This window comes from Patiria miniata, unplaced genomic scaffold, assembly GCF_015706575.1.
Source record: "Patiria miniata isolate m_02_andy unplaced genomic scaffold, ASM1570657v1 HiC_scaffold_2, whole genome shotgun sequence".
Taxonomy (NCBI): domain Eukaryota; kingdom Metazoa; phylum Echinodermata; class Asteroidea; order Valvatida; family Asterinidae; genus Patiria; species Patiria miniata.
The window spans coordinates 3,636,275-3,662,715 of record NW_024037058.1 but is presented as its reverse complement, the minus strand read 5'-3'; the positions used below and the strand labels follow the sequence as shown (position 1 = coordinate 3,662,715).

The 26,441-nt window shown below is 40.9% G+C and overlaps 2 protein-coding genes across 2 annotated transcripts; both read right to left on the bottom strand.

Annotated features, from left to right (window-relative positions):
* Positions 1–1,022: 1,022 nt before the first annotated feature.
* LOC119726839 lies at positions 1,023–12,447 on the bottom strand. Its single transcript, XM_038198694.1, has 10 exons — positions 12,048–12,447; positions 10,239–10,409; positions 9,606–9,786; positions 8,966–9,244; positions 8,188–8,231; positions 7,456–7,850; positions 3,628–3,674; positions 2,815–3,129; positions 2,144–2,187; positions 1,023–1,878 (listed from the first exon to the last, which is right to left on the bottom strand). Exons 1-10 carry the CDS (start codon positions 12,253–12,255, stop codon positions 1,190–1,192), a joined length of 2,373 nt encoding a protein of 790 aa, XP_038054622.1. The 5' UTR covers positions 12,256–12,447; the 3' UTR covers positions 1,023–1,189.
* Positions 12,448–18,611: 6,164 nt separating this feature from the next.
* On the bottom strand, positions 18,612–25,090 carry LOC119727026. Its single transcript, XM_038198911.1, has 5 exons — positions 24,771–25,090; positions 24,259–24,445; positions 21,061–21,393; positions 20,660–20,703; positions 18,612–19,781 (listed from the first exon to the last, which is right to left on the bottom strand). Exons 1-5 carry the CDS (start codon positions 24,865–24,867, stop codon positions 18,967–18,969), a joined length of 1,476 nt encoding a protein of 491 aa, XP_038054839.1. The 5' UTR covers positions 24,868–25,090; the 3' UTR covers positions 18,612–18,966.
* Positions 25,091–26,441: the final 1,351 nt, after the last annotated feature.

The window sequence follows — 26,441 nt, the reverse complement described above, 5'->3', positions numbered from 1 at the left end:
ACCAGACCGCATGAAATGAGTAGCCACAGCTACTTGTAAATACATATCCTTGTAGAATTCTTGCAAAATGACTATTAATGGAAACCGGTGGCGGATCTTGCCCCCCCCCCTCCAGTGACTAATGTTATGATACTAGTAAAATTACAAATCCTAAATTCCAATTCACAGATTGCCTTAGAATGCAGGAGAAAGATCTTAGATTTCAACACTTTCTGGGCTTCACTAAAACCCCTTTTCATATCACCCCCATGGGCGTCAAAAGGGGGGGGGGGGCGTCCCCTGGAAAAGCAAAAAAAAAAAAAAAAAAAAACAGGGGCGCGAAGTCATAGTGGTGTAAATTTAATGAGTTGGGGGGGGGCAAATTGTCTCTGCTCCCCTCTAAAACTGAGAAATCGAGGAAATGTTGAAAAATACAGGAATTTTTCTGGGAAAAATATGTTTTGCCCCCAAAATCCTCGCGACGCCCATGATTACCCCACATTTCCTGGAAGCTAGATCCGCCCCCTTGAAACTGTAAAGTATACATCAGAGTACTGTATATAGGCCTACTGCTCATATTAAATGCAGGCGGAAAATGACGAATTTAAAACTCTGTGGTCACAAATTCGGTCAAAACTAATTCTGATTGAGTGGACATCCAATATCTGAATAAGAAAAAAACCAAGTCAAACATTTAGGAGAGGCAGCGTCAGACCACTTTTCTGTGTAAATTTCATCAACTGAAAATACATTAATTATACCTAGCGGTACATGGACTTCTCATATTCAGTTAATAAAAAACCTTGAAATGTGAACAAGGTCAGATCCAGAACACAATTTTGAGGGGGCCAATTTTTTTTGGGTCCCCCAAAAAGTGGGTCCCAAAAATTACGGCGTGGGGTTCGCGGCCCGCTTAAGGCCCCGATGTTTTTTTTTCTATATGCTCTGTGGTGCGATCTGAGGCTATTTCTGACCACTTTAACCAGATCTTTTGGAAGAAAAGATGGTGTGTACGCAGTGCCTGCCTTTATTGCGACGCCACTTTAAAAATATGTTTTTTTTGTTTTTTTTTGGTTCTGTTTTTATCATACTCCCCAACAAGAGGTGCACCATAAGCGGCCTATTTGGTATTGACCACAACATTAAGCGACTGCTACAGTAACAACTGTACGCTGTTTTAATGACGGTTTCTGACTTTATTTAAGTCACTTTACTCTGTAGTTTTATACCCAACGGGCCTAGGGACATCATAATCAGATTGGCCCTTCAAATGCTCATAATCATCATTACCCTTCTGCCTATCACCCTCGTTGAACCTCTTCAATGCAGCTCTGTTGAGGTGTTGGTATTGGCTCGAGGCATTCTCCTCCCCAGTGAGGTCATCGTCAGCTTTGCCTTTCAGTCCCTGGTACTCTGAACTCTCCATCGTTGCTCCGTTGAGCTGTTGGTATGGGCTCGAGGCGGCGTTTTCTTGTACATCAGTGCCTGTCACACTGACTTCCTCGTACCCAGGGGTTTTGTTATGTGACCTTTGCGACTCCCTGGTCGGAAACACTTGGAAATAGGCATGATCATCTCCCTCCGTTAAAGACTGCCCTGGGGACGAGTGAGCAACTTCGGTGGCAGAACCACTCCCTTCGTCATTTCCAATTTCAACTTCTTCATAGCCAGCCCGTCTCTCAAGAACAAAATCAGGATGTACGTCTGCGGCCTCCGTAGTTGGCCCACCTGTCACATAGCGGACGCTCCCCTGTCCGTCGACTAGTGCGCCTGCGCGGGTGACTGGCGAAGGGTCAACGGTGGTGGCGTTTGGTGGTCTCACCGGCCAGTGATCATACGCGTACGAGTACTCCAGGTTATTGATTACCAGTGGCTCAGGTAACTGGGCTCTGTTGGAAGCTACAATTAACCAGAAAAAATGTTAAGTTATTGCCTCTTCATTCAATTGATTGCTTGGTTGTCTTCTCTTTGCCAGTAACTGTAGACTAAAGCAAACGTGGTCCCCCAAAGTATGAAACTTTCTGGCAAATAGTATTTTTACCTGTGTAGGCTACAGGAATAGACCCAATTTCACATTGGTTGAAATTCGTGTTTAAAATTCTCTTTCAAAGTTTCGATAAGTTCTTTTACATGAGCTATATATATATATATAGGAGTGATTTACCTTTCCTTCCCAACTCAGCATTTCTGGACTCGTCTTTGTGCTCCCTACGAGGTGAAAATATGAACAATTTACTTTATTACAGATTATTATTGCTTTTAATAACTTCGCTCGCATATTCAGTTAGACTATCTTAATTAATCACATAGCAACTTTGATGAAACAAGCGGTCAGTGACACCACGAAGTAACACCCAAGTGCAGGCCTACTTGAGTGCTCGCTTCGCGCGCGTATTTAACAGAACCGAGCGATTTTTCATTTTCACGAAGTAAAACTCATCTATATTTCACCAGTTTGAAGGCTTTTTATTAAAATTTTCTGTAATCCTATACAAGAATAGGTATTAATTACATTCCTGTCAAACGTTTTAAAGCGCTTAAATCCACATACATGTAGTATTTCCGTATTAACAGTGTGAAAACTAAACCCGCCGTTCCCGCCAGTGTCGGATGTGCGCGCGCACACTTGAGTGATCCTTCGAAGTAACACTGAAGTGGGCATGGGTGTTACTTCGTGGTGTCGGTGATGAAGCATTAAGTAACAGGCATTTTCACAATTAAAACGCAGATAGTCATTTAAACCAAAATATGACAAAAACTTACAAACATGAATTGAGAGCCGTAAATGGAAACAAATTAATGAAGCATCGAGTTAAATAAGTCCCAAATACTTACGACGGTTTCTTCAGCATGGCTGACAATTTTCCACTCCGGCAAAGGTAAATCACCACAAGAATCACCAGGATTAACAAGACCGCCCCTATGGCGATGGGAACAACTACGGTGACCTGGCCACCGTCGTTATGTTTTGAAGTCGCTGTCGTGGACTGTTTTGAAGTCGCTGTCGTGGACTGCTTGCTGGGTTGCAAGCATGTTGACTGTTGAATGTTGAATTCGCTCGATGTGGATAGGCCCACGGGGGCTGAAGTTTCCTCTATGGAAGTTGATGGTGTCGAGAAAACCAATGATGAATTGGCATTGGTGCAGTTTCTGTTTAAAGGTGTTAAAAAGAATATGCTACAGTCATTGTACGCTGGCTTGCAACCCATGTATAGAATAAATGTTATGTCACATTATTTTTCTTTAGGGCTCGAGTTCATCCTGCCTCGTGAAGTTAACGTTTTACGATCCTTTTAAGAGTTTGTTTAAATTTACTGACACATGTATTCGCTAACGAACATGAGGATGTTACTCATATCAGATGTGAAGTTAAATAGTATTTTTAGCGCTTTCCACGTGATTTGAGACAAAAAAAACACGTTTTATTCAAACATTCAATGAAATGTTTTCAGAATTCATCTAATAAAGCAAAAACCAAAATCTCTTCGAAAACCCCAATGTCAATCCGTACCTAATTGTATATTGAGACTCTGGACCAGGAACGGAGGTTGGCAATACGCCACTGCTTTTGCACATGCAAAATGGACTCGCACGTATGGAGTATACACATGAGCAGTCCTCATCATATTTGCACACAATGGCGTCTACATAACGGCAATGCGGGTTTTGACATGGTGCTCCACAAAGTTGAAAACCTGTAGGGGTTAAAAATGAAAGTGATATTCTATCAAAATTTCAATAGACTGACAGATATGCGGCGACCGACCAACCGTGCGAGTAGTCGGTATATGGCTAATTGCTAATTGACACTCTTTCCAAACTGCATCCCACAACTTACATGGTAGAAATTAAAACTTTGAATGTGATTTCGTGGGAAAATCCGTGTAAAGGTATTTTGTTGAACCATGATAAGAAGAGCACTGTTAATACAACGTCCTGCTTATAACAAGCACAATTGTAGGTCATAGGTCTTTGTTTTTCTTTGTTTTCTTTACTGTTAATACAAAGTACCTGTTATAACAAGGTAATTTGTAAAGTCACAAGGACCTTGTTATAAAGGTGTTCGACTGTATATTGTATGGAAGAGAAAGAAAAGGGAGGAGTTGAACCTACCTGCATCGTTGTAACACACATTTATTTGTCCGCTTGCAATAGGGTGACAAATATTCCAGCACAGGTGCCGTTGGAGGTACATATTATGATGGCAGGATGAACTGAAAATTGACATTATGGGAGTAAATACTTTACTTCAAAGTACGTGTATTGGCTTGCATGGATGTTGAAAGTTTCTGAAATTACGCAAAGCGTCTATGACAATGAAATTAATTTTACATCAGATTTTTTTGTTTCATTGTAATTATACCTCATGCGTTAAGGCAGAGTCAGAGGGCAGCGGTTTTGTATCGCAAGGATAGGAATGAGTAAATCTTTTGTGCATGCATAAATTCTAATAACAAAGAATGAATGCAAAACGCCCGCAATGCATAAGATCTATAAGGCCTAAGGGAACAAAAAGTTTGTCATGAGCTCATCGGACTGACGTTTATTTCTATTCCTCATCATTAAAAATATACCTGGCTAATCAGAAAAAAATAATAGGTTAAAGGGGAGTGATGACCCCTGAACATTATAACAAATACAGCAGTAAGGTTTAGACAAACTCTCTCCAAATATCGCCTGAAAAGTACAGGAAAAGTAAACATTAGAGATACAATATTCCATTTTCCTGGTTATTAACTAGCTAAGTATCTATTATAATGAATGAGTGAAAACAGTTTTATTTCAATTTCCTTAAACAACTTTTCCTCACCCGTTGCTATCCCGCTGTGTGGTTCACAATACGGAGGAAGTCCAGTATTTGAGCCACACTATCGGGACAAGGTCCGATTCATCGTCAGAACCGTCAGTCAGTAAGTTCTTCTATATTCTATCTTGAGAATGACAGCATATCAAAGGCTACGAGCTCACAGGATGCTTAATACTATTATTTACTAACAATCAATTTAGACAATTTTTGTACTATTTTGGCAATTTCGTTTTTGAATGTTTGCAAAATGGTGTACATTACCTTTACCCCTAACAGTCCTGCATGCTTCAATTTGTTTCACAAACTCCAGAGAGTTAGGGTTAAAGAAATTGTTGTTCAAGCACACAGTTACAGCGGAGGTTTGGTATTTGTTGGTGAACTTTTTTAACTTTTTTAAATGATAGGCCTAGATACACAAAGCATAAGGCCTTGATATTTAAACTATGTGATAATTTAAATTATTACATATCTTCATGCAAAGAATACACAATAACAAAACATCAAATGTTGGAAATTGAGCTACCCTGATTCTGAAATTGGACAGAAGTGCCTCCGCATCGCCATTAACACGGAATGGTTTTGAGGACCTTGTAGTTCAGGTGGAAGCACCAATGCCGAACATATCATCCAGAGTGTCGTATGGCTGAAGGCGACCACAGCTAGCTTCAACATGTTGGGTCCGATTCCTGTTGATTTCCTCATGGTTCAGTCATAAGCACGAGGCAAAAACATTTATTTGCAAAACCAAACAGTCACGTTTTGTTTTCTTTCAGTCACTGGAGGATTTCTTCTTTATGAATTTATCAGCATGCTTCAGTCTGATCGACCGTGGACACATAATTTTTGAGTTCACACATAAAAACGTAGGAAATAGCAACATTTTGTGCAGCGTTTGAGTACACGGAAATACATGTACATGTTAACTGGTATAATAGTGGTCAAAATGAACACTACTGGCGAATGGTGACGTACATGGCATGCATCAGTGAGTTCCTTTGTTATACAAAGAGCCAGCTGACGGTGACGGGTACCGATATTGTTGAAAGGGGTTATGTACGGAAGCGTATTTAGGACATGACCAAAACAAAGTCGCGGCCCACCGTTCCGCCCGGGAGGATTACCATTCCCCCCGGGCAGATTACTATTCCGCCCGGGCGGATTACTTTTTCCGCCCGGGCGGATTACTATTCCGCCCGGGCGGATAACTATTCCGACCGGGCGGAATAGTTGGCCGGGAAAATTTATTTGGTCATGTCCTAAATACGCTTCCGTAGTTATGATACACTTTTACACTGAAGCACAATTATTTCGAACAAATATCGATCAGACACTCTTTGGGGCTTATCATACTTTTCAATTATTGCACCCATTTTCCATCTCTTCAATGGGCCGCCCTAAGTATTTTGACAACTGAGGACGCTGTTGTTGTCATTAGTCTATTTGAGATATGGCCGACATAAATAAGAGGGCGCTCTTTGGTTTTGGGTAAATACTAAAATAGCGGAAAAGAAACGTGATATGGAGTGAAAAGCATTAATATAGGCGTGTCGTTAAGTTGAGTCAATTAATGGGCTCCTTACACGAGTTTGCGGGACCGGGACTTCATATTTTTGTTCAACCAATAATTCATGAAGACCACATTTCATAGCTCCTGTGTCATTAGCGTCAACTGACCATTGCATGATTTGTCTACAATGTACAAGTTAAAAACCAACAATAAAAAGATACAGGTGTAGGCCTATATAGCTAATGTATTTTCAGGATCTATTTGTTTTAGAAAAAGTCCAAAGTGTGGCTTACAAATATGTACATGTATATACAATTCTAAAAAACACAGATTTAATAGGGATCTAACTACGGTGCTAATGACTTTGGCTTCCGCTAAATACACTTCTGTCAAAATTGTAATATTTTAAGTATTTGAGATCACTTTTTTTTAGTCAGTGAGAAACTGTTGATCAGTACCTGAATTGCTTTTCTCTTCCACTTTTACTAGTTCGTTTACTCTGATCACCACAGAGATGCATTGAAATTGCGTCCTCTCTTGGCCGAAAATGGCATTAAAACTAGACTACAAAAATTACACATTTTCCTTTTTTATGTCATCGGAGATGCCATTTTATTTTAGATGTTCCATTCAATGAATTTTTTTCATGAGAACATATTCTGTGCAACTTTCTACTCCTCTTAAATGTATGAAAACTATTTAACATCCTTTTTGGTTAAATTTTATTGAAAAGTGCACTTCTTTAAACATTCAAAATTTCCCATGCTTTTCCGGACAACTGAGGACGATGTCATTAATTTTGAGGAAGACACTGCTCAGTTTAGGGATATTGTGTTCAAATTGTGAACCAGAAAATCTGGTCACTGAAAAAAATTGTGAGAAAAGTTTGCTCACTGCTTACTGCCATGTACTGAGACTGAGTGACATAATGGTATTTGATGTTAAGTATGGTATACAGAAGCATAGGCCTACGCAAGAAGAAGAAGATAAGTTTTCACATCATGACTAGGGAAATTCAAATTAGAATGTTGAAAATGAATGTTGGATCTTTTGGGTATTTCAGTTTGCCCAATCGCACTGTGTGCAAGAAATAGTCAATCTTGAGATTGTATAAAAATGTTATGAACATATCTTTTGTTTGCTTTAGTATAATGACTTCCTAATCTGTAGTATTATTCTCATTAAGCTTGAGGCCGTGTTCATTAGGTTTGCCCTTCAATTCCTGGTAAGTCGTACTCTCCATTGTTGCTCTGTTGAGTTGTTGGTACGGGTTCGAGGCTGCGTTGTCCTGCACATCAGTACCTGCCGCACTGACTTCCTCGTACGCGGGGGTCTCGTTCTGCGACCTGGACAACTCCACACCTGCCGTTAAGCCAACTGCAGGTCTGCCCTTCGCACAGAGGGCGCTCTCTTGTACATTCACATATGCATGGGTTACTGAAGCGTCCATCCCAGTTCCTTGTGTGGTTGGTCCCCCTGACAAGTGATCATGTGCGTACGAGTACTCATCAACACCGCCGAGTGCCAGTGGTTCAGGTAATCTCTCTCTGTTAGAAACTGGAACATACCAATAAAATTCAGATAGTACGGAGGACAAAACCAACATTATACAATGGCATTATGATCCCTCCATTATTGCCCTTAAGTAATCGGACCCACAAAATATCGACTCCAACATAGCGCCCTGACTAATTATGCAAAAAGGTTTCTGTTGGAGTGATTTCTAACAACTTTCCAGGAATAAAATGTCTAAAACAAATCCCCCGAATTCTTCCCAATTTTAATTCCCATCTCGGTTCACTCTGTTGACCTTCCTATTGCTACTGTTCCATTTCGAAGTTGTAAAATGAAGAAAAGAAAAACCTTTTGACAAAACCATAAATTCAAGTATTACCCTGCGTTCCAAACTCGATACTAGAAGACTGGTCGTCTTGCTTTCTACAAAGAGATGAAAATAGAATCGGCATTAAATCTCCATGCTTTCAGTCGTGGACTTCGAGAGACGAACATGATCATATTCAAATCGTGGACCTTGAATAATAGAGGACAATATGGTCCATGATTGTCCGAAGGTCCACTTTTGAGGTGTGTGTACAAAACATATGGGAGGTCTTCCTAAAAAGTATCAACAAAAGAGGAACAACACAGGGGGTCCACATTAGGGGGTCCACGATTGAAGGTATTCTCACACTTGTGTGTACGTGAATTACATACACCCCGTGAAAAGGAAGAGAGAACAACAGGTTCTTTGTTGTCCTCGAGAGTTCATCTTTTGTTGAAAACGGTCCTCGATCGGGAGTTGGTGTGCTTAGTGTACGAGAGTGTGTTATTATGACATGTATAGGGACAAAGGGAAAGACAATGCCTTGTCCTCGACAATGCCTTGTCCTTCGCCGTTCGTTAATGATCCCCCTTGCGTCTGGGTAACCGTTTATCCTTGCGCGAAACTTTTGTGGGATAAAATCTTATCGAACTCTACTCTGTAGACCGGGTGACCGCGCCACAATATTCAGTTAAGATGTCTGAATAAATCACGTCAACGTTGATTGAACAAGCATTACGTAATACTAGTAGGCTTGTTCAAAATTAAAACGCACTGAGCAATTTACACATGCATGCCGTAAATGGAAACAAATAAAAAGCATCGGATTAAATAAGTCCCAAAAACTTACGACGGTTTCTTCAGCATGCCTGACAATTTTCCACTTCGGCAAAGGTAAATCACCACAAGACTCACCAAGACCGCCCCCAAAGCGATGGCGACGACGTTGACTTGGCCATTAGGCCTATGTTTTGAAGTCGCTGTCGTGGACTGCTTGCTCGGTTGCAAGGATGTTGATTGTGGAATGTTGAATTCGCTCGATGTGGATAGGCCCACTGGGGCTGAGGTTTCCTCTATGGAAGTTGATGGTGTCGATAAAACCAATGTTGAATTGGCATTGGTGCAGTTGCTGTTTGAAAGGTTTAAAGAAGGAATATGTTGCAGTCATTTAACGCTGGCTTACAACCCATGTATAGAATAAAATGGTATGTCACATTATTTTTTCTCTAGGGCTCGAGTTCATCCTGCTTCGTAAAGTTAGCATTTCACGATCCTTTCAAGACTTTCTTTAAATTACTGATACATATATCTTTAACGCACATGAGGACGTTACTCAAATCAGATGTGAAATTTTATAGTATTTTTACGCTTTCCACATGCTTTGAGACAAAAAGTATTTTTATTCAAACACTCAATTAATTGGTTTCAGAATTTACCTCACAAAGCGAAAATCAACATTTTCGGGAAAAAAACCAATTGTCAATCCGTACCTAATTGTATATTGAGACCCTGGACCAGGAACGGAGGTTGCCAATACGTCATCGTTTCTGCACCCGCAAAAGGGACTCGCTCGTATGGAGTATATACATGAACACTCGCCATATTGGCACACCACGGCGTCTTCATAACGACAATACGGATTTGTACATGGTGCTCCACACAATTGAGAACCTGCAAGGGTTAAAATAAAATGATAGGACCAAGTTCTATTCTCTCGAAATGTAAATATACTGGCAGTCAGTCAGTATTGTCTTGGAAGTAAGTAGTGAACAGTACAGAGCCGTGACAGTTTGAGATTATTTGGGAAAAAAAGCGAGACGAAAATTTAACCTGTTGATAAAATCTGTTACTCAACATTGCGTAAAAAATACATCAAATTTTCAACAACGAAAAAAACCAATTACTTGCGATTCATCTTTGATTTTTTGTAAATCCGAAACTGCATCTCGGTCGAAACTATTCTTTCAGTTCTCGAGTTACGTTTTCCTAGAAAATTCATCATTACTAAAAAGAGGGACTGTAATTCGTTGATACAGCTGTAGTTATATGTCTGCGAATAAATTTAGGTGTTTTTTTCTCTACTCATTGTATGGGAGGAAAAAATAACCTGGACCTGGACCTACCTGTGTCGTTGAAGCAATCATACCAGTCGTTTTGCCGACAAAGAATCCGGCAAAGGTGCCGTTCGGAGTACATTTGAGAGTCGCAGAGTTGTCTGAAAAAAAGGAAGAATATCTGCGAGCATTTACTAAGAAATAGGTTTGCAGGGATCCAGGAAGTCTCTGAAAACACCCCTATGACAAATGAAGGGAATTCTCCTCCCAAGATCTGCACCTTCCCACCCACATGGACCTCCATCAACCATTACGCACAATCCTACTTCCTCCGGTCCCACATCACACTGTCTGCCACACCACATGCCAAATTCGCCGAGTCCCCAACCCAAGTTCCCGGAGCACGCATGCACTAGAGTGCCACCCTATAGCCATGGGAAGAAGGCAAATCCCATTTGGCTGTAGCAACCCAAACTTACATTAACCTTAATTTAAAAATGTTAATTAAAACGAACATCCTACGATAAAATGTCATGCATTATTAAAGCTATAGTCCATCATTTGTAATTAGTGCATTTTGTTCGTTTGAAGCAACAAAAGTGTTCAAAATCTAATGAAGGATACTGAACAACTAACCTGATGAAGTTTCAGCTCAGCTTCATATTCCGAGAAAAACAGAATTCTAGGATCTCAATTTAAAATCAAAAGTTGCTAAATCATGTTTCGAATTGTTTTGAATTACAGCTGTACGCGATGTCGCGCACTGATCCGACGAATTATACAGTCAATTGACCGGTTCCGCAATTTGACCGGTTCTGCAATTTCGGAAAACTAGCTCTCGTTTTCAGGAAGACGAAAACGCCAAGGACTTAAACTTTGGTACCGATGGAAAGGTTATTCAATCTGCCTGTGCGTCGTTCCAATGCTTGTGCACGCTGCGCCGAATGACAAAACGAACAACTAATTTAAATTTTCCTACGGTGCTTCTTAAGAAGCACCGTTGGAAATGCCTTCTTTCGTTGATTTCTTCAAAATGAGAGCTTGCCAGAAAGGATAATTTCACAGGGAGTTTAGTCCCCTTACTATCTTTCAACCAGTATGTTTTTCAACAATAATTACGCCAGTTACTTTTTTGGATAGCTGCAAATGATGGACTATAGCTTTAAACCGTGGTTGTTTTCGTTAAATAATGAGCAATTATTATCGTATTGTCGCATAACTTTTCTCTTCCCATATCCAGTGTACATTGAATTCGCACTACTCATCCCTGCTTGCTTTTTATTTGGTTGAGTGTTAAAATACATCGACATATGTATTATTAACCGACCATGTTAAATGTGTGTTGCTTAGTGTGTACGGTTCCCTATGCCAATTTAACACATATCCCACCAATAAACTTAGTATCCTATAGGAAAATTCATGATACTTGATAGGCCTAGAGGTAAAATATACACGATTTAAATTTGACAGTAATTCACGAAATGGTTCACTATACGGAGTAAGATCAACGTTTTTTGGGGCCTGAAAATTGTCAGAAAATGACAGCATACTAGGAGCTACGATTTCACAGGATGCTTAATACAGTTATTTACTTACAATCAATAATTTAGGTCATTTTTTTTGGCAGTTTCGTTTTTGAATGTTTGAAAAGTGGTGTACATTCCCTTCACTCCTAACACTGTTCAGAATGCTTCAATTTGTTTCACAAACTCCAGAGGGTTAAAGAAATTGTTGTTCAATCATTACAGCGGAGGTTTGGCATTTATTGGTGAACTTTTTAAGTGATAGGCCTAGATACATAAAGCATAAGGCCTTGATATTTAAATTATGTGATAATTTAAATTATTACATATCTTCATGCAAAGAATGCACAATAACAAAACATCAAATGTTGGAAATTGAGGTACCCTGGTTCTGAAGTTGAACAGAAGTGCCTCCGCATCTCCACTAACACGGAATGGTCTAGAGGACCTTGTAGTTCAGATGGAAGTAACACTGCTGAACATATCATCCAGAGTGCAGTATGGCTGAAGGCGATGACTGTTAGCTTCGACATGTTGGGTCCGATTCCTGTGGATTTCCTCATGGTTAAGTCGGGCGAAAAAAAACCCCATTTATTTGCAAAACCAAATAGTCACGTTTTATCTTCTTTCAGTCACCGGAGGATTTCCTCTTTATGAATTCCTCAGTATACTTGAGTCTGATCGACCATAGACACAACATTTTTGAGTTAACACATAAAAACGTAGGCAATGACAGCATTTGTGCAGCGTTTGAGTACGCGAAAATACATGTACATGTAAACTGGTATAATAGTGGTAAATATGACCACTGCAGACGAATGGTGACGTACTGTACATGGCATGCATCAGTGAGTTCCTTTGTCATACAAGGAGCCAGCTGACGGTGACGGGTACTGATATTAATGAAGGGAGTTATGTACGGAGCGTATTTAGGACATGACCAAAGAAAATCGCGGCCCACCATTCCGCCCGGGTGGATTACTATTCCGCCCGATTCCGCCCGGGCGGATTACTATTCCGCCCGGGCGGATTACTATTTACGCCCCGGCGGATAACTATTCCGACTGGGCGGAATAGTTGGCCGGGAAAATATATTTGGTCATGTCCTAAATACGCTTCCGTAGTTATGATACACTTTTACACTGAAGCACAATTATTTCGGACAAATATCGATGAGACACTCTGGGGCTTATCACACTTTTCAATTATTGCACCCATTTTCCATCTCTTCAATGGGCCGCCCTAAGTATTTTGACAACTGAGGACGCTGTTGTTGTCATTAGTCTATTTGAGGTATGGCCGACACAAATAAGAGGGCGCTCTTTGGTTTTGGGTATTAGCGGAAAAGAAACGTGATATGGAGTGAAAAGCATTAATATAGGTGTGTCGTTAAGTTGAGTCAATTAATGGGCTCCTTACACGAGGGTGCGGGACTGGGACTTTATATTTTTGTTTAACCAATAATTCATGAAGACCACATTTCATAGCTCCTGTGTCATTAGCGTCAACTGACCATTGCATGATTTGTCTACAATGTACAAGTTAAAACCAACAATAAAAAATACAGGTGTAGGCCTATATAGCTAATGTATTTTCAGGATCTATTTGTCTTAGAAAAAGTCCAAAGTGTGGCTTACAAATATGTACATGTATATACAATTCTAAAAAACACAGATTAGGGATCTAACTACGGTGCTAATGACTTTGGCTTCCGCTAAAAGCATTTCTGTAAAAATGTTAATGATATTTTAAGTATTTGAGATCAATTTTTAAGTCAGTGAGAAATGTTGATCAGAGCCAGAAGTGCTTTTCTTTTCCACTATAACTATTTCGTTTTTTTCTGATCAACACAGCGATGCATTAAAATTGCACCCTCTCTTGCCAGAAAATGGCGTTAAACTACTAAAATTACACATTTTCCTTTTTTTATGTCATCAGAGATGCCATCTTAATTTAAAGGCCGGTCCATTTAATGAAGTTGTTCATGAGAACATATTCTGTGCAACTTTCTACTCCTCTTAAATGTATGAAAACTATTTAACATCCTTTTTTTGGGGGTAAGTTTGATTGAAAAGTGCACTTCTTTAAACATTTAAAATTTCCCATGTTTTCCGGACAACTGAGGGCGATGTCATTTGAGGAAAACACTGTTCAGTTTAGGGATTTTGTTTTCAAAATGTGAACCGAAAAATCTTACTGCCATATACTGAGAGACATAACAACGAATCACCAAAGAAAAGAACAACAGCAACCTATCCAAAATTCAGGCAACTTATGGTGCTGAATATACGGGCGATTCACAATAGTGCGCCTCCAAGAGTTTGCAACGCGTTGGCCAATCACAATGCGCAAAATCAGTCGACCTTTTCCAAACGCGCATTGGGTCGACAGATTTCGCGCATTGTGATTGGCCAACGCGTTGCAAACTCTTGGAGGCGCACTATTGTGAAACGACCGTATTGACTCTTACATTGAGGTTTCTGTTTGAAATGACATCATACTTTTGCTCATGAATATAGAAATTCGCATTGGCATAAAAACCAAAAGGCACCAAAAATACCCTTGACAATGGCCAATTCAAAATTGAAAATAATGTTAAATGGGACACAAAGGTGCATTTTATAGGATTGCATTAAAAAAACACTACATTACATGAGCCCTTTAATATTACACTTGACTATCGTTAGGCTAGTTAGTTTTCCACGAGCATTAAAGTCCAGATCAGGTTGGACATTAAAAATGAATACAAAACGTTTCAGAAAAGCCCTTCCATTGTAATACCTGCTTTAGTCCGATCGACCATAGGCACATTTTTTAGTAACACATAAAAACGTAGGCAATGACAGCATTTGTGCAGCGTTGAGCACACAGAAATACATGTACATGTACATGTAAACTGTTTTTTTTTCTCAGTGGTAAAAATTAAGGCTTTACGAATGGTGAATGGCGAATGGTGACGTACATGGCATGCATAAGTGAGTTCCTTTGTCATACAATGAGCCAACTGACGGTGTACGGAAGCGTATTCAGGACATGACCAAAATAAAATTCGCGGAATATTAATCTGCCCGGGTGGAATAGTGGGCCGGGAAAATTTTGTTTGGTCATGTCCTAGATACTCTTGTGTAGTTATGATACACTCTTACACAGATGCACAATAATTTCGTACAAAATAATATCGATGAGATTCCTTTGGGGCTAATAATATTTCAAACATGGGGTACAAAATAGAAGGTCAAAATTTGCATATGGTAATGATACTAAGGAGCTAAGGGCTGAGTTTCCTCCCCCAGTAGTAACCGATTAAAAAAAAAATATCTGCGAAGAGGTCGTGTGTGGTCCGTCGACGTAACAGGTCAGGTTTGCTATCTTTACCGAACCGTGAGGTGGCCAAGTAAAAATTGTCAAGACTTGACCGGGGGGCCGGGGGGGGGGGGGGGGGGGGGGGGGGGGGGGGGGGGGGGGGGGGCGGGGGGGGGGGGGGGCGAGGGGGAGGGGGGGGGGCGAGGGGGGAGGCGGTGTCATCAGCCTCTGTAGAATTAACACAACTCTCCAAAAGGAACACATAATCTCACACGAGCAAATGTCTCATGTCAAACAATATAGGCCTATAAATCTGTTAATGTGTCAAACTAAACACGTGACAGTATGGATTCATTGATACAATTTTGTTCCGTCTACTTTATTCAGCTTTTGTATGATAAACCCATACCTAAACAAATCTTTATAAAATCTGAGTACAAGTGCCAAACAATATAAAGCATAAAATCATATATTTCAAATAATATAGGCGATCGAGTTACAACTCTCCAATTCATATAATACCATTCCGTGAATTTAAAGGGGCACTCTGAGGTCCTGAAATCCCCGAAAATTTCAGATTTTGGATATTAATTACTTTAATAGCCTATTTCAAACTAGTCTAGTATTACACACGTACTCAGCACCGTGCTCATGAACAGCGCTGACCAATCACCAATGCACAAAATGTGATTTCTTACACTTCCGCAAAATGCGAACACTTTATGGATGAAATCACAACTAGCACCCAAACAGCTCGACTTTTTGGGGTCGCAATAGTGGACCCCGAAAGTCGTTCTCGCACGCACAATACAGGAATAACACAAAACGCCCAGTTTTTAAAGGATAGTTATGTGGATGTTTATAGGCCTATCCTACTTTGAAATGTTCTTTCCGATTAACATCGTTTTGTTCAAAGCGCGTTTTGTAGCCCAATTGGGCTGTGTTCCGGGACGCACTGTCCTCTAATACTCAAACAGATTTTCCTGTTCTGTCAATCGTAAAATCTCTGGTGGATGTTATAATAGTCGCATAAAAATAGGTACCTTTCGTAACCTCTATTTGTACTTTGTACAGCCGTCTGGTTTTGTCAATGGTTTTTATTTTCAGTTCCAGACACAAACGTTTCTCGAGTTACGAACACGTACACGCGAGGCGCATGGTCGACTGCGTCCATTCATGGGACAAGTTTTCCCACGTTGCTCTGTGCCAAAAATTCTGGTAATGCACTTCCTTCTGTATGACTTTAAAAGGTCACTAAATTGATAATTGCTTAAATACAATTTAAATGACGAATGCGTAATTAATATACATTGTACTACAATTTACAGTACATTTGTCGGCGGCGCAACTGGGGTGAAACATCTCGGGGGCACCTGGGGGTGCACACGTTTCCAAGGGGACACTGAAAGAAATTGAACTGGGGCTTTCCCTTTTCGTTTTCGGACTGCATGCGTAACTGAAACACAAACCGCAGTGAGTTACGTTCACGTTGTTACCAAAACTTACCAATTAAAACAACTGGATTTGGCTATTGTTGCATGTGCTTTCCGGAACAGATTTTTGTGGAGTCCCTTTTTTTGAAAAAAAAAGTTGCACCCTGACGCCACTTTTTCTTCAAATATCATCTAAGTGAAGGTCAGTCATTGCAAAAATGATGATAAGACATGAATCTGGGACTGAGAAACATTTCCATTTTTTGTTAGGAAATACTTAAAAAATGTTCTTGACTCTCCATTGACTTTGTTACACAACCGCTGAAGTGGCGTCAGGTTGCAACATTTTCCCCCGTTTTTTTAAGGGCAGGCATGAGAATGAATTTCAATGAAAGAAAAACAGGAAAATTGTGCAAAAACAGGAAAAAGATGTGAAATCGGGCCAAAATAGCCCCCAACAGGCTATAAATAAATAAAACGCGGAGATTTGGGCAACAAAAAAACCCCAGGAAGTACTGTTTACATGAAGATTGTCATGCCTGTAGGGAGTTAGGGACTCCGTACACGCGACGGTCAGTCGTGAGTACGTAATGCAATGTGAATGAAGACGCCGTCCAACCTGGGCTAGGGACTCCGCCATTTTGAACCGATATAAAACATAGTTTGCACTCCAGCGTTATGTCGAGCTATCTTAAACGTATTAGTTCCGTATGACCGAAACAGTGGATTTTGCCACGGTTCTCAATGTACTTGGAGCAGGGCCAACAACTATACCTCAAATGGCAGACTCCAAAAAATGGATGTATAAATGAAATTATGAACAGCTACACAAATCAGCCTACAAACTCAATACTCACGAGGAAGACATTTCTTGCAAATAGGAATTCACTGTTTCAAAACTTGCAACTACAATACTACTAGAACGGCGAGCTCGATGTGTTCGTGAAATTCACAGTGCATGCATTCGACATTATACAACCATGCGTATTATTGCGGACGTAGTTTGCCCAACAGTTTTGGCATGACAAAAGTGTAAACTTCATTGGCGTTCGCGTTCATAGTAATACAAGTTGATAATTGCTTTTAGATATGAACACTAGTTCAAGCGCTCATTTCGACAGCGCGATGTATAATTTTTTGTTCATTTCAAGATTTCAGAGGGGGGGGGGGGGGGGGGGGGGGGCCCACCCGGGGGACACCAACATCCGCTGGGGGGCACGTGCGCCCCCCATGCGCCCCCCCCCCGTAGTTACGCCACTGGATTTTGCGTTTTAGTCATTTATCGAGAATTGGAACGAAAAAATCTTCCTTTGCCCTCAAACACGAAAGACGACTCTTTCTCTTTCTGTAGTCATCAAATATCACACAACTTGCCTGCTCGGGGCCCCACGTCATGAGATGAAAAACAAAAACTATCTCTTAGCTTGTGTGTGCCGTGAACCAGTTAAGGAAGTTAAACATCCCATGACTATTTAGCTGGTAAGCTGTTTTATTGCTGCTCAGCAATATTTCTGTGCTGAGCAGAATTTGGCCCCTGATGATCATAGCTATATACAACACTCGTAGTGTTTTGTCTGCATTTCTGTTAACTATTTTGAAGCTGAGGGCTCTAAACAATTCAGCGTAAAAAAATAACTAATGAATATCTCCGTTTAAATACATTTCTTATCCTAACATATGAAATTCTCCGTATAAATGCGTTTATAATTGTCACTTACTGCCTCAAGTTATATTTGTGCATTTCAATTCACACTAAGATACATAGCTGCATGTACAAGCTAAGTTTATTTTTAAAAAAATGAATGTGACCAGACTGCATGAAATGAGTAGCTACCAAGGGCGGATCCAGAACACATTTTTTTTTGGGGGGGGGGGGGGAATTTTGGTCCCCCCAAAAAGTGGGTCAAAAAAATTGCTTAATGGCCCGAACATTTTTTTGGATTCTAGATGCTCTGTGGTGCGATCTGAGGCAATTTCTGACCACTTTAACCAATGGTTTTTTTGAGGAAAAGATGGTGGTGTACTCATTGCCTGCCTTTATTGCGATGTCACGTAAAAAACAAAAACATTGGTTTCGTTTTTTTTTTTTTTTGGGGGGGGGCCCTGGATCCGCCCTTGGACAAGGTTGGATCCAGAACACAATTTTGAGGGGGGCCAAATTTTTTTTTTGGTCCCCCAAAAAGTGGACCCAAAAATTACGGCGTGGGGTTCGCGGCCCGCTTTAAGGGCCCCGATGTTTTTTTGTGGCATTACAGCTGTGCGCTTTAATGTATTTGCCTGACTGAAATTGGACATCGAAATTTTGAATTGTATACAAAGTCACCCAACACAAATCATGCATTTTAGGATTCGTAGTGTTGCTGACAAATCCGGGGATATACGGCGGCCATTTTAATTTCTTGTTCGTTCAATACAAGCGTCATGAACAGAGTTTCACTAGACGCGGCCAGTTTGGTATTGAGCCTAAAAGGGACTGCGCAGTTAAGGTAACAACTTGCGCTTGTTTTAATGACGGTTTCTGACTTTATTTAAGTCACTCTACTCTGTACTGTTATCCCCATTAGGCCAAAGGACATCATAATCAGATTTGCCCTTCAAATGCTCAAAATCACCAGTATCCTTCTGTCTACCACCCTCATTGAACCTCTTCAATGTAGCTCTGTTGAGGTGTTGGTATGGGCTCGAGGCATTCTCCTCCCCAGTGAGGTCATCGTCAGCTTTGTCCTTCAATCCCTGGTATACTGCACTCTCCATCGTTGCTCTGTCGAGGTGTTGGTATGGGCCCGAGGCATTCTCCTCCCCAGTGAGGTCATCGTCAGCTTTGTCCTTCAATCCCTGGTATACTGCTCTCTCCATCGTTGCTATGTTGAGCTGTTGGTATGGGCTCGAGGCGGCATTGTCCTGCGCATCAGTGCCTGTCACACCGACTTCCTCATACCCAGGGGTCTCGCGATTATGTGACCTTGGCGACTCCCTGGTCGGGTACACTTGAAAATAGGCATGGTCATCTTCCTCCGTTAAAGACTGCCCTGGGGACGAGTGAGCAACTTCGGTTGCACTTCCTTCGTCATGTTCAATTTCAACTTCTTCATAGCCAGCCTGTCTCCCTGGAGTAAAATATGGATGTACGTCTGCGGCCTCCGTAGTTGGCCAAGTTTCTGTAGATGAGGACCCAGGCCCGTTTGTCACATAGCGGACGCTTCCTTGTCCGTCGACTTGTGCGCCTGCGCGGGTGACTGGCGAAGGGTCAACGGTGGCGGCGTTTGGTGGTCTCACTGGCCAGTGATCGTACGCGTACGAGTACTCCAGGTTATTGATTACCAGTGGCTCAGGTAACTGCGCTCTGTTTGAAGCTTCAAGCAAACAGAAAAAAAGAAACCAAAGGTGGTAATTTCCCACTTTGCAAGCCGTTTAATCTTAACTTTTCACTAGCAAATTTACCAATAACTCAAGAATTATTAAAGCTAACGTGACATGCTCGAAGGTCATGATAATGCCGAAATCCTGTGGTAACTAGCACGAAGGCCCCGGTTTTGCACGGATTATGCAAAAACTTCAGACAATCAATGTCTTACAGGTTGTCCCACAAAAAATCCTAACAGGCGAATCGGGCATGTTTTCAGAAAGTAGTATTCAAAATCGTGTCTAATATATATTGCTGAGTAGAATAATTGGTCTTCCAAATGCTTTTTAGTTGGTTATGTTATTTGGATGTTTTGTTTAAAAGATTCAGCAATCGCATTACGAGACTTAAAAAAACCAAGACGCATGTTACTCTTGAACAAAGGAAATTAATCCTTTGTGTGTTTCTCCAACTGCGCTTTCGACGATTTTTAACCCTTGAGTTCGATGAAGCATAGCGTTTGTTCCAATGCATCGATTTGAATGAAAAAGTTTGTATGGAAGATTGGTTATCTGACTTTAAGAGGTAGTTTGAAAATATTCCAAAACTCACATGCAATATACCTTGAGTAATTGGTTTTCGAATGTTAGTTTTTTTGTGCAATAACCTGTATATGACCGTGAGCAATTACCCTTTAAATAATACTGTTAAACAAATGATGGATATTGAAAAATGTTAGTTTGGAAAGGATGTTGGTCTTTTAATGTATTTTTGGGTAGAGAGCTGGGCCTACATTACATCGGACTACGTGGACTAAGTTTGTAAATGAGCGTCTGTTTTTGAAATAAGTTTTGCTCTAGACTAAGTTGACGATGAGCAATATATTACCTCTTCTTCCCATCTCGACACTTGCAGACTCATCTACTTGATTCCTAAACAATGAGATAGGAAGTTATCCAGTTAAACGTATAGTGCCGATTATGTTAGGTACATGGAGGAGACGTTTCAAGTCGGAACAACTCGTTACTTTGGCCATATTGTTTATACATTCATTTACATTTTAAAAATATTAAGCGATTGTTTTAAAGGCGTACCTATGTATTACAATCTTCAGCAGTGACAGTAAAAGCAGAAGAAAAAAAATTCCAAAAGAATAAAGATCAACATGACAGCACGCACACGCTGACGCAATTTATAAAACCCTTTTTAAGAACAACACCATTTTGGATAGTGGTGATATGAAAACAGTATGATGAAAAAGGTTTCATGTTTGTTGTATAACAACTTACGATGGTTTCCTCCTTACAACTTTCAGTTTCCAACTTCGGCAAAGGAAAATCACCACAAGAATCACCAGGAGAATAATGAAGGCCACGGCAGCTCCCACGGCAATGCCTACGACACCAACCTGGCCGGCATTGCCTTGGCCATCAGCTGATGTGGTGGGCTGCCCATGTGCTACAGTGGATTGGTCCGGCGCTATTGAATGATGGCCATTTGATGTTGTGGTCGACGGATGTGATGTTGTTGTTTGACATGGGCCCGATGTGAATCCCAAAAAATCCCCATTTGTGGCTCCCTGTGAAGTTGCTTGTGTTGTGCCATCAATTTTTGCACAATTGCTGTGTTCAAAATAAGTCAATATAAAAAGTGTAACTTTTGGCGTATAGGTGATTTTAGGTCTCAACATTCTAAAAACAGATAGTTGTAATGCTGCCTTTTGTTTCAAATGTGCATCAGTTGAGTATCGGATAGACCTTTTTGCTGGCTTAATTGTTATTGTTGCATTGTGCTTTACGTTTAGTTTTACGACTATTAATTGGACCATACAGAAAATGAGATTAGCACAAATATCTGCTTCATTAAGACGATGGAGACTTCTTTTGTTGGAGTCTAATAATGAAAACGTAGCGCTTGAAATGTATTTCAATAGGCCTATCAGTATATTTGCAAGCAAATGATTTCGAAATTTAAACTTTTGCGTGTGTTCCATAATTAAGGACAAGAGATACTCGAATTCCCACGTGATCAGTAATAACAACGTGCAACCTTAATCGTGAGCACTTTTTGTGATATGCTGTCTTACAATTCTGGAATATTATTGACACAATAAATATAATAATACACTGTAATAATACTATTCTTAAATAGCTGGATGTCATCTGCATAACAATGATAGTTGATACCGTATTGCTGGATTATCTGTCCAAGTGGATTGGTGTATATGGAAAAGAGTAATGGTCCACCGACTGACCCCTGTGGAACACCACAGACGACAGGAACTGATTCGGACTGAGCATCTGAAATACAGACTGATTGAGAACGATCACTTAGATACGACGTGAACCATTTCAACGCAGAACCACTAATTCCAAGCGATGACAAGGGACTTATCAGTATCGTACGATCAACTGTATCGAATGCCGAAGATAGGTCAAGCGATACAGTGGCTGTTACATTCCCAATGTCCATTTGTTGGAGAATGTGGTCCAATAAGTGAGTGAGTAGAGTTTCCACACTGTGATGAGAACGATAGGCCGACTGTCGGTTATCCAGAAGATCATTTGTTCGAAGAAGTGACGACAGTCTGTTAAACACCACACGTTCCAGTAATTTTGATGGGTAGGGTAGATTCGAGACTGGACGATAATTGTGCAAACTGTCAGGATCCAAGTTGCCGTTTTTCAGAAGCGGACGAACCAACGCCAATTGGGGGGGGGGGGGTTAACATCTGTCGATGGGGGCGCTGTTCAAAACTGACAATTATGCACACAAAGGGCCAATATATGGTGCTTTTCAGGGCGATACATGAAATTCTGAAAAAGGCACCCAAAACGGCAGATGCGACAAAAAAGGGCACAACTTCTTTTTGGAAAAGGGCACTTGTTCAGGAAAAGGGCACTTCGTAAAGAAAGGGCACTATTCACAAATTATTGGGGGGGGGGGTAAGCCCGTTTAAAAAAAAGGGTATTTGAATGGAAAAAGGCAGTCTTTAACCCCCTTACCCCCCCCCCCCCCCCGGCTACGCCAATGCATCTGACGGTCAACTTTAAGTCTTGAAGATGGTCATTTACGCTCCAGTTGTGCTTATAGCCCCAAACACCTCCTGGGTATACCATTGAGTATTCTGACGTATTTTGATTGATCGACTCCTAGCTGGTGCGTGATTGTCGAGGATTTTGCGCAAGGCAGTAGTGCTGTGACCTGTGACGCCACAGCTGGGATCTGCAGATAATTCGTTACAGATCTTGGTGAGTTGACAGTGTACAATGTCTCTAGAAAAGGCATCAATATTAATTGAATGGAGATTTCTAGAGACAATAGTACTTACAGGAACTGTTGCTATGCGGAAGAGCATCGTAAAGAAAATTGCTCTGGGAGATTGTGGTCATCAGAGCGTGATATGAGAAGATCAAGGATGTGACCTCGTTGATTGGTGGCGACACTAATGTGTTGTTTCAATCCATGAGAAGCAAGCACATCCAAAAACTGAGAAGGGTTTGCAGCTGATGGATTGTCCATGTGAATGTTAAAGTCTCCAGTAATGACCAAAAGTGATTGCACAAAAAGGTAGGTGTCGATAAATGGAGCAAACTCATCAAGAAATGCACCAAGGGGAGACCCTGGTGGCCGGTAGATGATCACAAGATGAATAGAAGTTTTCTGTGCCGGCCAGTTCCGCTTGCAGAACTTCAAAAGTAGAACACTTCCTGCAATTCTTCTTGATTGTAACCTTGATTGAATTCTTGCATAGTAGGCCAACACCTCCTCCACGTTTACTGGCACGTGGTATATGATGGAAGGAGTATCCATCAGGAGTTAAATCAGCGATAACAGCTGGGTCATTCGGAGTGAGCCAAGTCTCGAAAATTCCTACCACATCCAAAGCCTTATCCAGCACAAACTCAACGAACTCGTCAGTCTTGTTCTTGATTGATCGAGCATTCAACATGCAGAACGTGGCGACTTTCGACTGGTTGTATTAACTGGTATGACTGGTACGTATCTGAATCAGATTCGTGGAGTGCATACATTCCGACAACTATGGAGTAGTGAAGCACGGTTTCCCACTATAACAGCAATCATGTCACAGTTCACTAGCAAGGAACTACTAGGATGAAAAACCGTCTCTGAGAAGTCTGTTGATGAATGAAAGCACAAATAGTTGTGCCGCAATTGCTGTGGTGAATAAGTCAATGTGCCACTAAATAACACAAGTTGACACAAAACAGTTACAACAATCTCGGTATAGAACGGCAATACACTGGCAAAATGCATCTATGACGACTCACAAGGCTAAAAACAAGTCCAAAAAAGCAGGATGGTGTACACGAAACATGATAAAACGGATTTTTTACATTCAAACTGGAGACAAATAAAAAACCCAGCAGCTATGTTCAAGGCTGTGATGGATGGCAAAATATGACTCGACTTTGACAGAATAAATTAAGTAAGTAAAAGAGCAACACTTTTCCCTAAACGTTTACCTTGGAGATGAATACCCGGTTGTAATCGAAGTTGGAAGCATGCCGCTATCATCGCGACAGATACAGAACGCTGCAATTGACGATGAATTGGAGTAAATGCAGGAACCCCTCCTATCGTTGTATCGACACACGGTCGCGTCTGTATAACTACAAAATGGATATTGATTCCCCTCTCTGCACATTCGACCTATAATTGACACAGTCATGTGAGCATTATTTCTGTTGCACTCAATCTCAACATGGAGTAAAAAATCCAAACTTTCTATACAAATCCCGGAAGTCCCCAAGTAATGCGAAACAGGCACGCATGACTGTTTCGCATTACTTGGGGACTTCCAGGATTTGCGCATGCCTAAAATGTCTAAAAGAGTGATAAACGAGCGACATGGAACCAGACAAGGGCATGTGATACATTTTTTTTTTTAAATAAAAGAGCCATGTTACTTTCCAAACTGGTTATTTTACAAGAACACGGATACCTCTGTTAGCGTATGAGCTTGAATTATCCCTACCTGCATGGCTGTCGTCACAGACATAGCGTAAATTTGTCATGGAATGTTGCATAATACTCCAGCAAATGGAACCATCAGGGTAGCCTGCAGGAGGCATCCTGTAAAGGGAACATTTGTGATATCAGTTTGAAGGATATGCATAAAGCGGTACTAATCTGAAATCAGACAAAATCGGAGTAAATTCTGTTAAGGCCGAAAGAAAGGGAAAACACGTACTAAATATGAATATGTATAAAACTGCTGCAAATATACCGGGTGGATACATATAAAAAAAATTAGATGGCCTAATTTTTCAGTCCTAAGCAGGACCTAGCTCAAGACATAGGCCTAAATCACAGATATTTGATCAAATCATCCTGACAGATTATCATCAAATTTAATTACACGTGATGGGTTTTCAAGGGCGGATCCAGGGGGGGGGGGGGCCAAAGGGGGCCATGGCCCCCCCCCAAAACGAAACCAATTTTTTTTTTTTTATGTGACATCGCAATAAAGGGAGGCAATGAGTACACCACCATCTTTTCCTCAAAAAAACATTGGTTAAAGTGGTCAGAAATTGCCTCAGATCGCACCACAGAGCATCTAGAATCCAAAAATTTTTCGGGGCCCTTAAGCGGGCCCCGAACCCCACGCCGTGATTTTTTTGACCCACTTTTTTGGGGGACCCAAAATTTTTTTGGCCCCCCAAAAATTGTGTTCTGGATCCGCCCTTGTGGGTTTTCAATCAGCGGATTCGCTTGGTCTGCCTTCCCCTCTTCATGTTTGCTTTCGAGAAAGGTCCTGCTTATAGAACGGAGGTATTTTGCCCTCCAATTTTGTAATTGTAATGCTAAATAAATATACATGTACTTGTAATTAAAATGTAGTCACGACACATTTCCCGATGTTTCAATGAATTGCACAGATTTTTTTTTAAATTTAGAAATGATGTTCATTATTGGCACACAAAAACCACGAACTTCGGAAAAACAACAAAAAACAATTTGCTACTACATACGTGTGTCCCCGGCAGAAGTGCATCCTCATCTGCGTTAACGATCCACGAATTTGCAGTTCATTTGGGAGCACACCTGCCGAACACATCCGCCATACATGTGCACTACTCAAGAGTGTGATCACAGTCAGCCTCGTGAACAAAGTAAAGGCAGTCCCTGTAGCTTGTTGCATGGTTATCACTGTTTGTAACCGCTGTCTTGCTGTTAAAACCCTCACTGTCCATTTTGGGCAACCATAGTTAAATCAAACTTGTGTGTCGCTTGACTAAATGGCCGCAGTGCATTGAGTACAGTACACCCGGAAACTAATTTTGCGTTCTTGTATTGGCTCGTATTGCGATGTTAAATTGAAGAGAAGTGACGCAGCAAAATCACTGAGGCAACGTTCATTGCCATGATCAATATAAGGCCCTTTGTTGAGCAGTACGCATGTGATCGTGAGGGGCGTTCTTTGTTTATTGAGGTGAGCGGAACTCAAATAATATGCATGCAAAATAGCAATGATTTCTAACTGCATGTGACAGAATGCGCAATTCCAGCTAATGACTTTGGCTTCCCTGAAATCCCATTTCTGTCCAAATTGTAATGGATTTATTGGGCAATTTGGTCACGGTCAGAATATTTGTATCAGAGCTAGAATTGCTTTTCCTCTTCCATATCAAGTTCGTTTACTCTC